Below are 15,365 nucleotides of genomic sequence, written 5' to 3'. Positions count from 1 at the left end.
CTTGTTGGCAGTTTATTATCCTAGCTTATTACAGTTTGTCTGATAGTAACACCATTGCATGACTCCATCATTCAAACCTTTCACTACTCCAGACTGGTATATTTGTAAAATATTAATTAAAAAATGACTTGAATATTTATAAATTTCTATATTCCATTCAGTGCAAAAAGTATAATTTTGCATGGATTTTAACCAAATGATATTTTACTGTTTTCAATACACATGTATATTGCTCTTCTTGTACAGTTGAAAATGCAATGGATTGTCTATTAGAATTATCTGCCACTGATGCCAAGGTAGAAGAATCGTCTTCAAAAAGCTTTGCTGCTTCTGAGAACCAAGTAAGTTCTGTGGGACGTGAAATAATGGAAAAGTATCCTCCTGAGGAAGAGAGTGAAGATTCAAAAATGGATTCATTTTTGGACATGCAGCTAACCGAAGACTTGGATTCTTTAATACAGAACGCTTTTGAGAAACTGAACTCTTCTCCTGATGACCAAGTATACTCATTTTTGCCTTTGCAAGGTGTAAATAGTTTTAGTGACCCGAGTGCATTTATAAATTCCGATTCAAGTAGTATGACTCCCATTCTTTCTACACAAAATATGGATTTGAACAGTGAAAATTTAGAGAATTCTGCCTCTGCGTTAAATTCAAACACCTTAATTTCACATTCTGTTTCTGATGAGTCCAGAAGTTTAATAAAGGATGACACATTGGCATTGGAAGATTCTCTTCTCAGTAGTTCTTTAAATGTAGCAGCAAATGACACTATGGTGGGTGGTAGCAATCTCAGTCAAAGACAGAAAGAGCTTTTAGAATCTGAGTGTGTTGAGACTCCGTTCTCTCCAGCCCCTGTAGATTTGGATGCCAGCGAACCTCAGGCTCCTTTAAGCCTTACTGTGCAAAATCTGGGGCTTGATTTACTAGGTACAAGTGGGGATCAGAAATCTACTTCTGTCCCTGATGCGTTTGTACCTTCTGAAGAATTCGGTTTCAAGCCACACAAACATACTGAACTGCCATCAAAGGGGAAAGATGTGAATTACTGCCCTGTACTTACCCCTCTCCCTCTACTGCTGCCGCCTCCTCCGCCTCCACCAATGTGGAATCCAATGATTCCTGCTTTTGACCTCTTTCAAGGAAATCATGGCTTTGTAGCTCCTGTTGTAACCAGCACCACACACTGGAGACCGGTCAACTACACGTTTCCCCCTCCAGTTATTTCTCACACTTCCCCAACAAAGGTATGGAGAAATAAAGAGGGAACAAGTGCTTATCAAGTACAAGAAACCCCAGTTTCTCAGGTTGTAAGAAAGAAGACCTCATCTTATGTTGGACTAGTTCTTGTTCTTCTCAGAGGGCTTCCAGGATCAGGAAAATCGTTCTTGGCAAGGTATGAGGTTTAATTGAGTTTTAAAAAAAGTATAATGCTTGAACCTGAACATTTATGACAGAGTATGAATATGTGAAATGCTGTTGTTGCTTAATACAGATGTTTAGTAACCCCTAAAATCTTTTCTTTTTAATAACTTTTTTCTTACTTTGTAGCTAATAGCAGCACTCTTTTCTCCAGAAGTTTTTACTGAATTCTTCTATCTTATTCTCATTTTGGGAGATAGAAGAAAAATTTAAAAATAATTCCAAGACTGTGAGCTTCTGAAATCAGTAGAAATGGTTTTATGTGAGAGAGAACTAATTTGAATGGGAAAAAAATAAGTTCAACTTTGATTATAGAGTTACAAAGCCATAATTGATTTTTAATTCAAGGAATAAAATAGACTTGTTTAGGTCAGTTTTCTTGGGAGTCAAACTTCTGCTAAGAGGATTTCCAAAATGACTTGTCTGGATATTATTGTATTCTCACTTTTAAATAATAATACTTGAATTCTTTATTTGGATTATGACCTTGTGAAAATTAGGAGAGAGAATTTAGGAGAAAAATTAATGAAAATAATTCCATTTATCATTCACAGGACTTTGCAAGAGGATAATCCAAGTGGAGTTATTCTTAGTACTGATGATTATTTTTACATAAATGGTCAATACCAGTTTGATGTAAAATACTTAGGAGAAGCACATGAATGGAACCAGAATCGTGGTAAGAATAGACATTAGATTTTTGGGTAATATTAAGAGCAATATAAAATATTTGTATTTTGAGAGGTAGATAATTTTTAGAAAGTTACAATTCCCTTTAGTTAATTTTTCCTTTTTAAGATTTTATTTACTTGAGAGAGAGAGAGGGAGTGAGAAAGAGCACGAGTGGAGTGAGTGGCAGAGGGAGAAGCAGACTCCCTGCTAAACAGGGATCTTAAGCTTGATCCCAGGACCCCAGGATCATGACCTGAGCTGAAGGCAGACACTCAACCGACTGAGCCACCCAGGCACCCCCTAAAATGGAATTTGTATTGTTAACTGCTACTCTTTCCTAGATTGATTTTATTGTTATGGGGGTTGACAGTGTGAGAGTAAAAATGGCTCTCCTCAAACTGAATCTGTAGGGAGGTCAGAGATAAAACCTTACTGTTTTTATTAGTGCAACGATCTGTTCACTGAAGATGATATTATCATGAAATGTTTAGTTATAAATAGTTTGAATTTCATATGAGGAATTCTTTTTTTCCTTTTCTTTTTTTTAATAGGCTCCACAGCCAGCGTGGAGCTCAACATGGGGCTTGAACTCAGGACTCTGGGCCGAGATCAACAGTCAGCAGCTTAACTAACTAAGCCGCCCAGGTGTCCCATGAGGAATTCTTAATACACATAGACAATATTTTAGCCTTTATTTTATGATAGTGGCACTGTGATTGTGATTCTTGGATTTGCCATCTTCAGACATTATTAAATTTTTCTGTATTTTTTCTTGAACTGAATATTAAAGTGAGAACTCAGGAATATGAAAATGCACAACAAAAAATGATAACAGTATGATGTGGTGAAGAATAGTCTTGAATTTGGCAGTTACTAGCTATGTAATCTTGTACAAGTTATTTATACTCTTCAAAGCCCATTGTGTTCATCTGTAAAAGGGCTTAATAATACTTAATGCCCATGATTGTTGTTAGGGTTGAGAAAGAAGTGTTTAGCAGGGGTTCAGCATGCCCTCACTACTGCAATAGCCATAGCAATAATAATATTAAGTTAATAGGCAGAACTCTTTTAAACAGCTTTATTGAGATAAGAATCACATGGTTTTAAGCATATTCAGAGTTCTACAACCATCACTACAATTTTATTTTTTTATTATTATTTCTTTCATCACTACAATTTTAGAACATTTTATCACCCCAAAAAGGTCCTTTACCCATTAACAGTCACTCCTTATTTCTCCCCAACCTCTCCCAGTTCTAGGCAACCACTAAGTTACTTTCTGTCTCTATAGATTTGCCTGTTGTGGGCATTTCATATAAATGGAATCATATCATATGTGGTCTTTTGTGAATGGCTTTCTTTCACTTAGTGTAACATTTTCAAGGTTCATGTTGTAGCATGTATCAGTAATCCATTCCTTTTTATGGATGAATAATATTCCATTGTATGGATATGCTACATTTGATTTATTCATTCATCAGTTGGTGGGCATTTGGGTTGTATCCATTTTTTGGCTATTATGAATAATGTTGGTATGAACATACATGTCTATGTCTAAACTTTTTTGGAACTACCAACCTGTTTTTCCAAAGCAACTACACCATTTTACATTCCTACTAGGAGTTTATGAGGGTTCCATCTTCTCCACATTGTCACCAATATTTGTTATTATCTGTATATTTGATTATACGTATCCTGGTGGATGTGAAGTGGTATTTCATTGTGGTTTTGGTTGTATTTTCCTGGTGGGTAATGATGTTCAGCATTCTTTGGTGTGTACTTTCAGCCATTAGTTTATCTTCTTTGGAGAATTGTCTGTTTAAGTTTTTTTTTTCAAGATGTGATTTAAAAATTTTTAATATATTCGGGTACAGTCTTTCCCTTAAAAAAGTATTTAAATGGGAAAATAATATTTTCTTGAAAAAATTGTACTTTTTTCTTAAGTATCTTATGTTTTTTTAAAAATTATTTTTTTCATCATGATGAGTATACTCTTTAATCCCCATCACCTATTTTACCCATTCCCCCCATCCACCTCCCCTCTCCTAACCATTAGTTTGTTGTGTATAGTGAAGAGTCTGTTTCTTGGTTTGTCTCTCTCTCTCTTTTTTCCTTTGCTTGTTTTGTTTCTTAAATTCCACATATAAATGAGATCTTATGTTATTTGTCTTTCTCTGACTGATTTATTTTGCTTAGCAATATACTCCCTAGCTCTATCCATGTTGTTGGAAATGGCAAGATTTCATTTTTTTTATGGCTGAATAATAGTCCATTGTGTGTGTGTGTATACACCACCTCTTCTTTATCCATTCGGCTGTCACTGGACACTGGGACTGTTTCCATAGATTTGCTATGGTAATAATACTGCGATGAAGCTAGGAGTGTATGTATCCCTTTGAATTAGTGTTTTTGTACTTTTTGGGTAAATACTCAGTAGGGCGATTCCTGGATCATAGAGTAGTTCCATTTTTAGTTTTTTTTGAGGAAGCTCCATACTGTTTTCCACAGTGGCTGCACCAGTTTGCATTCCCACCAACAGTGCAGGAGGATTCCTTTTTCTTCACATCCTCATCAACACTTGTTGTTTCTTGTACTTTTGATTTCAGCCATTCTGACAGGTGTGAGGTGATATCTCATTGTAGTTTTGATTTGCGTTACCCTGGTGATGAGTGATGTTGAACATCTTTCATGTGTCTATTGGCCATCCGTATGTCTTCTTTGGAGAAATGTCTCTTTGTCTCTTCTGCCCATTTTTTAAATGGCTTTTTTGTTTTTTGGATGTTGACTTGTATAAATTCTTTATATATTTTGGATACTAACCCTTTATTGGTATGTCATTCAGAAATTTATGTTGAGGTATATTACCTCTAGACCTACTTTGCAGATGGTTTTTCTCATGAATGGATGTTGTACTTTGTCGAATGCTATTTCTGCATCTATTGAAATGATCCTGTGGTTTTTATCCTTTCTCATGTTGATGTGCTGTATCATGTTGATTGTTTTGCAAATATTGAACTACCCTGGCAACCCACGAATAGATCCCACTTGATTATGGTGTATGCTTTTCTTAATGTATTGTTGGATTTGGTTTGCTAATATTTTGTTGAGGGTTTTTGCATGGTATTCATGGGAGATACGGGCCTGTAGTTCTCTTTTTTGTGGTGTTTATCTTGTTTTTATTATCAGGATAATTCTGGCCTCATAGAATGAATTTGGAAGTTTTCCTTCCTCTTCTGTTTTTTGGAATAGTTTGAGAAAAATAGGTATTAACTCTTCTTTAAAAGTTTGGTAGAATTTGCTTGTGAAGCTATCTGGTCCTGGACTTTTGTTTTTGGCAGTTTTTTGATTAGTGATTCAATTTCATGCTGGTAATTGGTGTGTTCAAAATTTCTATTTCTTCCTGCTTTAGTTTTGGTAGGTTATATGTTTCTAGGAATTTATTCATTTCCTCTAAGTTGTGCAGTTTGTTGACATACAGGTTTTCATAATATTCTGTAAAAATTGTATTTCTGTGATGTTGTTATTTCTCCTCTTTCTTTAGTGATTTTGTTTATTTGGGTCCTCTCTCTCTCTTCTTTGGTGAGTCTGGCTAGAGGTTTATCAATTTTGTTATCTTTTCGAAGAACCAGCTTCTGGTTTCATTGATCTATTCTATTATTTATTTATTTATTTTGTTTCTGTATCATTTATTTCTGTTCTAATCTTTATTATTTCCTTCTTTTTGCTGGGTTTGAGTTTTGTTTGTCTTCTTTTTTTAGCTCCTTAATCGTTTGCTATTTTTATATTGGATTATTTGCCTTTTTATTATTGAGTTGTAAGAGAGTACTTTTAAAACTTCCACATAATTTCCTTGTAAGGTTTATTTATTGTGCTTCATCATTAATTTCCTGAATGGTCCAATTCCTTGGGAAAAAAGGTAGTTTTTAAAGAAAATCTCTTGCACAACAGTATATAATAATGTTTTCTTTATTGTAAATCATTACATCTTTTTGTGTGTGTTTATAATTTGTGCTTGTTTTAAAACTTTATTTTGGAATAGTTTTTGATTTATGGAAACGTTGCAAAGGCAATGTAGAATTTCTGTATACCCCTCACCCATTTCCTTCTAATGTTAACATCTTATATAACCGTGGTACATTTGTCAAGACTAAGAGATTAACACTGATATATTATTGTTAACTAAACTCCAGACTTTATTTGGATATTAGTTTTTCTTTTCTTTTAATTTTTAATTTATTTAATTTATTATTATTATTTTTTTTTACAATTTTTGTTTTTAATTAGGCTCCATTGCCCAATGCGGGGCTTGAATTCACAACCCTGGGATCAGGAGTTGCATGTTCTATTGACTGAGCCAGCCAGGCATCCCTGATATTAGTTTTCTACTAAAGTTCTTTTCTCTTCTAGAATCTTATCCAGGATACCATGTTGCTTTTAGCATGATACTGTTTTTAATGATAGTTTTTCTCCCCACTTATACCTTTTATACATGTAATGCACATAAAACTTAGGCAGTTTTTATTTTATAATTTTCTCTGATTATAACTTTAGTATTTATTTATTATTTATTATCCAACATTTATCTGTACTTTTTTATGCACTCAAAAGTGATATTTAGAAGTAGAGTTGTGAGGGGCCTGGGTGCCTCATCAGTTAAGCATCCAATTCTTGATTTGGCTCAGGTTGTGATCTCAGGGTTGTGGGATCAAGCCATGCATTGGGCTCTGAGCTGGGTGTGGAGCCTACCTGGGATTCTCTCTCTCCCTCTCCCACTGCCCCTCACCCCTAAAAAAAAAAAAAGTAGAGTTGTGAGTAAAATTAGTACATATCTATGATTTTCAAATTATAGAAACAAGATCAGATTTTTAAAATTTCAAGAGAATACTTAATACTATTAGAAAAATGATTTGTCATTTTCTGTGTTGTTTTTTTTTTTTTTCAGCGAAAGAAGCATTTGAGAAGAAGGTGTCTCCTATAATAATAGACAATACAAACCTACAGGCATGGGAAATGAAGCCATATGTTTCTTTGGTTTGTACCATTAATTGTCATAAGTCTATAGTAGTAAGTTTGAAATTGTTGGGGGATGTTAATTATTAAACCAAATCTCAAGCAAACAGTCCTTGAGCTGTCTGTAACTGAGTCTTAAGTGAAATGAGAAAAATAGGAATAGTTTTTGCATAAAGCTAAATTTAATCAGTTTTCAGATTCTGAGATTTAGTTTTTAAATCCTGTGATTATTTTCATTTTTGATGTCTTTTATGAAAAAGTGGTATTATAATTTTATGTTTATATGGATATATATATATATGTATATGCGTGTATGTGTGTATATATGTGTATACACACAAAATATTTTTCCTTATTCCTGTTACTTGGCAGAATCAAAATTGGTGGTCCTTTGTTAGTGACCAAATTTCTTTTGATTTTGCTTTTCTGATAAATTTAGACTTTTATAAATTCAATTCTTCCCAGTTCTCCAGATTTTCCAGATTCTTTTTTTTTTTTTTGCCCAGCTTGATGTCACCTTTTCAGGAAGTTAGCATTCTTTAACTTATTAAAAAGCTGAGTGGAGTACTCTTTCTGTTTTCAGGGTACCCTGACTTACTTCTGTGATAGCATTAAGCACACTGCTTTTATCAGTAGGCCATGGGTTGACTAACTGTTTTCTATAAAGTGCCAGATAGTAGATATTTTAGGTTTTTGTGGGCCACATACAGTCTCTTTTCTGTTATCTTTTTTTTCTTTTCTTTTTAAATGACCCTTTAAAGATATAAAAACTATCCTTAGCTCCTAGGCTGTACAAATACTGGCTGATGGTCTAAATTTGGCTCTAAGCCATCTATATATTCATGAGGCTAGGTCTGTTGTTTTATTCATTATTGAATCTTCAGGGTATAGCACTGTGCTTGGCATACAGTAAATATAGATTTGTTGGGTTAAAATGGTGAATGAATGAAGCTTTTGTGATTATGGAGTATTGTTTATTCCTCCAGTATTAGCACACACATGTCTAGCACATTAAAGCTCAATTTATGTTTCTCAGTTAATGAATGTTGTACTTCTTTAATGTACTCAGCATATGCAGCCTGTACCTCTTTGTTGTGTTTTGTGCATTTGTACTATTTTGAAGGTGTGACTCTTTTTCTGAAGAAAATTAATGTCCTTTGAGAGCAAATGAGATTTTACTTCTGTGCAGGGGCAGTAGAGGGAACAAAGACTCAATTTTAGTACATTGGGAACTAAAATTCAGTGTGCTTTCTGGCCTGAGGACTTCCTAATTTCTAGCCTAACATATTTATCATGGGGAATGCTTTCCCCCTTAACCTTAGTTGACTTCTCTGTTTTCCTTAACTTCCTGCTGTCATATTAGGAAGTTCTTTAACACTCATTTCCTATATAGAAAATAAAAAAGTCTCTGCATTACTGTGTTACTGATTTTCATTTAGCCTTCAGGCTTCCATTGTATTTTTCTTTCCCTTTTTTTCTTATATAATAATTGAAATTATGAAGTTCTTTTTCCAGTGTTGATTCTTTGGCTCTTCCCAACTCTACTTAGAGGTATAAAGGACTACTGCTTATCACGGAATGCCAAATTCATTTTTTCTTCAAAAAGAAGTAGAAATAGCAGTTACTGGAGAGAAAAGGATCACTTTTTGCTCCTTTTGGTAGCAAGATAATGAGAGCTGTGGGGGAGTGGAATAGGTTGGAGATAACAGTCTATTACTATTATGACTGTCATTTACAGAAGTAGTTAAGCAGTAAGGTATGCTTAGTGGCATCTGGCAAAACTTATTACTTTAAATATATATATATATAGTTCCCCTTGTGAGCTATCACATAACTTAACATAAATTAGAATCCTCCCAAGTAATATGACATTATTAAGATTTGCCTGTTGATATGGGAGTTGAAAAAGTCTTTAAATTCATAGGCTCTTTTTTTCCCTCTGTGTGTATATATTCATTTAAAATTAATTGATCCTAAGAGCTATAGGACACTCCTTTAGGTAATTAGAGACTGGGGCTGTTGCTAGCCCCTGAATAAAGTGTATAAAATTTGGTACTGAGATGAGGAGATGGAAGTGAGTAGACTCATTACAGGGTGTTCTATCACTTCTTACCTAGGTTGATTTTTGGAGCTTTTCTGTCAGAATGATAGAAAATAGCAATGAGTACTTTGCATCTTATCATAAAATTGAGGGGATTAGTAGTGGGAGATGAGGTCAGAGATGTAATGGTGGTTGGGGAGATGGTAGGGCAGATTATATAGGGGCTCATAGATCACTGTAAGAATTTCAGATTTTACCTTGAGTGACATGGAAGATGTATTAATCTGCTCAGCCTGCCATAAGATAGCACAGACTGGGTGTCTTAAACAACAAATTTATTTTCTCACAGTTCTGGAGGCTTGGAGTCCCAGGTCAAGGTCTGGCAGGGTTGGTTTCTGGGTGAGAGTTGTTTTCCTGGCTTGCAGATGGCTGCCTCTTGCCATGTTCTCCTATGGTGTATACATGAGTTCTCTCGTGTCTCTTCTTTCTTGCATACTAATTCTGTCAGATTGGAGCCTTACCCTTATGTTCTCATTTAACCCTAATTATCTCCATAAAGGCCAATCTCCAAACACAGTCACGTGGTGGGAGTGGGTTTCAACATAATGGGGTTTGAAGGGACACAGACATTCAGTCCATAACAGGGTTTTGAGCAGAGTAGTGACATGATCTGACTATTAACAGGATTGATGTAGTGCAGTGTTGAGAATAGACTTGGGGTAAGGGTGGAGGCGGGGATGGCAAGGGTGGAAGCAGGGAGATTAATTAGAGGACAATAGTGGTAATTAAAGTAAGAGATCATATGGCTTAGACCAATGTGGTGGCACTGAAGGTGACAGTGAGTACTGATTAGATTCTGGATATATTTTGAAAGTAGAGCCAACTGAATTTCTCATTAGATTGATGGATGTGAAAGAGAGAGAGGAATTCAGTGACATAGGGTTGGTTTTTGGCCCGCATAATGATGGAGAAGGGTTCAGATAAAATAGTTTTGTGGTGGGTGTGGGGTAATGGATTTCAAAAGTTTAGGTTTGAATATGTTAAATTTTTTTTTTTTAAAGATTTTATTTATTTATTCGACAGAGATAGAGACAGCCAGCGAGAGAGGGAACACAAGCAGGGGGAGTGGGAGAGGAAGAAGCAGGCTCATAGCGGAGGAGCCTGATGTGGGGCTCGATCCCATAACGCTGGGATCACGCCCTGAGCCGAAGGCAGGCGCTTAATCGCTGTGCCACCCAGGCGCCCCTGTTAAATTTGTTGAACAGGTAGTTGTATCTATGAGTTTGGATTCAAGAGTGAATTCTGAGCTAAAGATACGTATCTGAGAGTCATTACCATATGGGTGATACTCAAAGCCAAGGAATGGAATGATATTACCAAAGAAGTGAGTATAGATCAAGAATAGAGGACCAAGGGTGCCTGGGTGGCTCAGTTGTTAAGTGTCTACCTTCGGCTCAGGGCGTGATCCCAGGGTCCTGGGATCGAGCCCCACATCGGGTTCCTCTGCTGGGAGCCTGCTTCTTCCTCTCCCACTCCTCCTGCCTGCGTTCCCTCTTTTGCTGGCTGTCTCTCTCTCTCTGTCAAATAAATAAATGAAATCTTAAAAAAAAAAAAAAAAAAAAAGAATAGAGGACCAAGGACTAAGTGAAGGACTTAAGTGGGAAGAGGTCTGGGCAAAAAAGGACTAGCAAAAAAGAATGAGAACACCCTTCCAGTGGGGCAGGAGGAAAACCAAGAGTGCAGGAAGAAAGTGTTAGGGCTAGGGAGTGATGAACTGTGACAAATGCTGCTAAGAGTCAAGTAAGAGAGGACTGAGAATTAACTGTAGCGTTTTACCAGTGTGGAAGTAATTTGTGGTGTTGATGGGCAGTTTCAGTGGGGTAGCCGGTTGGAGTGGGTTTAAGAGAGGTGAGGAGAGAAATTGGAGACAGAGTGTAGTAATTATTTGAGGCATTTTCTTGCAAAGGGAAGCAGGAAGATGGGGCAATTGCTGGCAGGGGAAAGGGGATTAAGAGTAAGATGGGAGAAATAACTGAATGTGATGGGACTGATTCAAGGGGGAGTGGGGGTGGGAGGTGGGGGGAATTAATGCTACCTCAAAGAGAGGGGTGAATTGCTAAACTCAGTTATCCTTGAGGTGGAGAGAGGAGATGGATCTAGTGTACAAGTGTAGGGCATGGCTTTTAGATTATAGCCATATTAGAATTTTGAAAAATAGAATGAGGCATTATTTAAAATACTTTTAAAATTATAAAAGTAATACATGTATGATAAATATTCCAATTATAAGAAGGAATACTGAAAAATCCTACTCCCTTGAAGTAGATGCTTTTTTTTTTAAAGATTGATTTATGTATGTATGTATGTATTAATCTTTTTATTTGAGAGAGAGAGTGAGCACACAAGTGGGGTGAGGGTCAGAGGGAGAAGCAGACTCCTTGCTGAGCAGGGAGCCCGACGTGACGTGGAACTCGATCCTGGAACTCCAGGATTATGACTGGAGTGGAAGGCAGACGCCCAATAACTGAGCCACTCAGACACCCAAAGTAGATGCTTTTAATAATATTTTTGAGAATCTTTCTAGAAGTTTTCTATACATGAAAAATGTGTGAATAATTCTTTTTTACCCAAGTGAAAATTCTGTATCTTACTTTCTTGACAGTTTATATTGGGACCTTTTCTCATTAACACACGCAGCATTTTTAAAATTGCTATATTTGGGGGCACCTGGGTGGCTCAGTCAGTTAAGCATCTGCCTTCAGCTCAGGTCATGATCCCAGGGTCCTGGGATCGAGCCACATGTCAGGCTCCTTGCTCAGCGGGGAGCCTGCTTCTCCTTCTCCCTCTGCCTGCTGCTTCCTCTGCTTGTGCTTGCTTACCCCCCCTCCCCCTGTGTCAAATAAATAAATAAAATCTTAAAGAAAAAAATAAAACTGCTGTGTTTGCATTCTACAGCTGTACCTTCATTTATTTAGCCAGTTGCATATTAATAGTCAGTATGTTGTCTTCTTTTGTTATTACAAATAATGGTCAACTGGATAGCTTGTGTGTGCGTGTGTGTGTGTGTGTGTGTGTGTGTGTATTTGCAGTCTTACGTAATTATTTATTAGTAGCATAACTTTCTGGAAGGTAATTGCTGGGTCAAAGAGATTGTACCTTTTGCCAGTTTAACAAACTCATCACAATTTAGATAATCTTTTAGGTTTCAGTTTTAACATGCTATGAATTTGGAAACGATGCATTTAATTTCATGGAAGTAGTATTTTTAAATACATTTGTCTTTTTTGTATGTAGTCTCAAAAACATAAATATAAAGTCCTTTTCCGGGAACCGGACACATGGTGGAAGTTCAAACCAAAGGAACTTGCAAGGTAAAATTTAGCGACTATTTAAATACATGTTTTTAATTTATGGCAGTGAATAGACAGTCTATCTAGGTTTTTTTCTCCCTGTAAATAATGAATGAAAGAAAATGGATTAGATTGCAGCTTTGACAACAAATTTTGTATTTCCTGTAGACCTTTTTTCAGTTTATGAAGAGTTTGTATCTTTTTGTTCCTAATATTGAGTTAATTAACAGAAACATTCCAGTTGTATTATATAGTCAGTACTTTATTACTTAGTAGTATAATGTCAGTATCTGAAATGAGAACAGATCCTGGGGTTTGGCATACTTGAACCATGTGCTACTGGGAGGAACAAATCATTGTGGCTGTCTAGTAACTTAGAATACTGAAAGGAAGTGAGGGAGGAACAGGTAGAGAAGATAGCAGATGTCTAGCTATCCAGTTATTGCACTACTCTCCCCCCTCCTTGCCCTTCTCCCAAAGGTTTTACTGGTTTACTTGATTGTTTGACTTAAATAAAAATGTTACTTAGTACATGGACACACAATGTATTTTGCTTTGTGCTCTATATTCCCTTAGAGATAACCCTAACTTGATTTTGGTCAGGGTATTTTCTTCTTGGTCATTTTAACTAATTTCAATACTAACTAAAGGACAACCTGATTTTAGTATATTCATAATGTTGTGCAACCATCACCACTATCTAGTTAGCGCACATTTCCATCACCTCAAAAGAAACCCATACCTGCTATTGGTCACTCCCAATTCTCCCTTTCCTTTGACAACTGCCAATTTGCTTCTCTGTCTCTATGAATTTGCCTATTCTAGACATTGCATATAAATGGAATCATACAATTTTGTGCCCTTTGTGTCTGGTACCTTTCACTTAGCATAATGTTTCAAGATTCATCCATGTTGTAGCATGTATCAGTACTTCATTCCTTCTTATATGTTTTTGGTACATTACTAGATTTGGTTTTCTAATATTTTGCTTAGGATTTTTGCATCTGTATAAATGAGTGAGGTTGATCAATAATTTTTTCTTCCTTGCCCTTTCTTACCTGGCTTTGATATCGTGGTTTTAGGTTGATAAAATTAATTGGAAAGTATTTCTTCTTTTTCTCTTTTCTGAGTTATGTAAGTTTGGATGTTTGATAGAATTTACTTATGAAACTTCTGGACCTGGTGCTTTCTTTGTGAGAAGTTTCCGTTGGAATATGTCCATTACACCAAAGTTTCCAAATTTATTAAGACTTTATTAAAACATTATAGTATTCTCTTACCATTTACATCTCTGTTGCATACATACTTAAGTTCCTCTTTTCAATCTGAATATGTTATATGTATCTTCTTTTTTTCTTGATTATTCTCACCAGAGATCAGATTTTTTATTAGCCTTTTCAAATAAACATCTCTTTGCTCGTTTGATCTATTATAAGTTTGTTTTATGTTCACTTCATTTCTGCTTCTCTTTTATTCTACTTTCTTTGCTTTTTAAAATAATCTATTTTGCTTTGTTTATTCTGTTGTTTTTATAAGGTTTCACCTGAAGGTTTAGGTTATTTTCTTATATGAGCATTTGATGCTATAAGTTTTCCTAGGAAATTAGATGGTCCTAGAATTTTAATATATGATATTACTATATAATACTTTCTTTTTATCATTTATTCTGTAGTTTGCATTATGATTAATTTTACTTTTTAACCCTTGGGTTATTTAAAACTATGTATTTAAGTTTGTGAACAGATGGTTTTTAAATTTCTTTTTTAAGAAATTCATTTTCAACTTAACTGTAGTAGGTAAGATTGTGCCATTTGTGTGACACTAATACTCTGATATTTTAAAAGGTGCATTTTATGGCCTAGTTCATTGTTTTTATAAATGTTTCCTGTTTGCTTGACAAAAATGTATACTGGTTATAGTATATTAATATATTATTAAATCATGCTTATTCTGTTGCTCACATCTTCTGTAGCTTTACTTTTTAGAAAAATTTGTTTGACGGGTTAATGTTTAAGAGAGGAATGAGGAAACTTATGTGAGAGGGATGTGTTGAAATCTCCCTTTATTATGTTGAGTATGTCTACCTTTCTTCTTATAGATCTGCCTATTTTCACTTTATGTATTCTGAGGATATTTTTTGATGTTTTTGTATCTGTCTAATTGAACCTTTTATCCTTGTCAAGTGATTTTCTTTGATCCTTAATATTAATTTTTGTTATTAAGTCTAATCTGTCTAATATTAATAGAACTACACCAGCTTCCTTTTAGGATTTGAGTGTTATTTCTTTTTCCATACTTTTACTTTTGACATTTCTGTGTCTTTACATTTAAGTGTATCTCTTATAACCAGTATGACTGGAGTTTGAAAAATCCTCTCTGTCCATCTTTGGCTTTTCATTCTTAAGCTTAATTCTTTTATGGTTATTTTGGTTATTCATATAATTAGTCTTGTTTCTTACTGTCTCACTCTGTACACTTTGTCTTTATTTTACCTTTCCTGTGATTGTTTTTCTTCTATTACAGAAAATTATATATTTGATTTTTTCCCCCTTTTTATCATGCCTTATTTTGGATTTTTTTTCACTGAATGCAGATTTTCTTATTTATTTTTTCCTTCTCTTTTAATTTGGAAATTATATACACTATTTTTATCCTTTTAGTGGTTATATTAAAACTTTGATCACGTAAACCTTAAATTTAAAGTCAAACCATTTTCTTAGTCTTTTTCTCACAAATGTAAAGGACTTTTTTCAAACATTTTAACTATTTACCTCCCTTCTGACTTACATGCTGTGATTGTCCAGAATGTACAGACAGTGTGTGTTTTCACTCATATAGTGATTGTTGTGCTTAATTTTTCTTTCATCATA

General features: G+C 35.0%; 1 protein-coding gene across 17 annotated transcripts in view; it reads left to right on the top strand.

Annotated features, from left to right (window-relative positions):
- Positions 1-15,365, top strand: part of N4BP2 (NEDD4 binding protein 2) — an 86,325-nt gene that overhangs the window by 32,286 nt on the left and 38,674 nt on the right. For all 17 annotated transcript variants that reach the window (XR_015725521.1, XR_015725522.1, XM_087864189.1 and 14 more), the window contains 4 exons: positions 247-1,396; positions 1,977-2,101; positions 7,037-7,125; positions 12,440-12,516. Coding sequence is in view for 15 of the 17 variants with exons in the window: in XM_087864189.1 (XP_087720315.1) it covers positions 247-1,396; positions 1,977-2,101; positions 7,037-7,125; positions 12,440-12,516 (1,441 nt within the window). In the remaining 2 variants the exon portion in view is untranslated. The remainder of the gene's footprint in view (positions 1-246; positions 1,397-1,976; positions 2,102-7,036; positions 7,126-12,439; positions 12,517-15,365) is intronic.

The sequence above is a fragment of the Ursus americanus genome, chromosome 8, assembly GCF_024610735.1.
Source record: "Ursus americanus isolate L20-20 chromosome 8, mUrsAme1.1.p, whole genome shotgun sequence".
NCBI classification, from domain to species: domain Eukaryota; kingdom Metazoa; phylum Chordata; class Mammalia; order Carnivora; family Ursidae; genus Ursus; species Ursus americanus.
The sequence above is the reverse complement of the archived record's forward strand: the minus strand, read 5'-3'. Positions and strand labels throughout refer to the sequence as shown.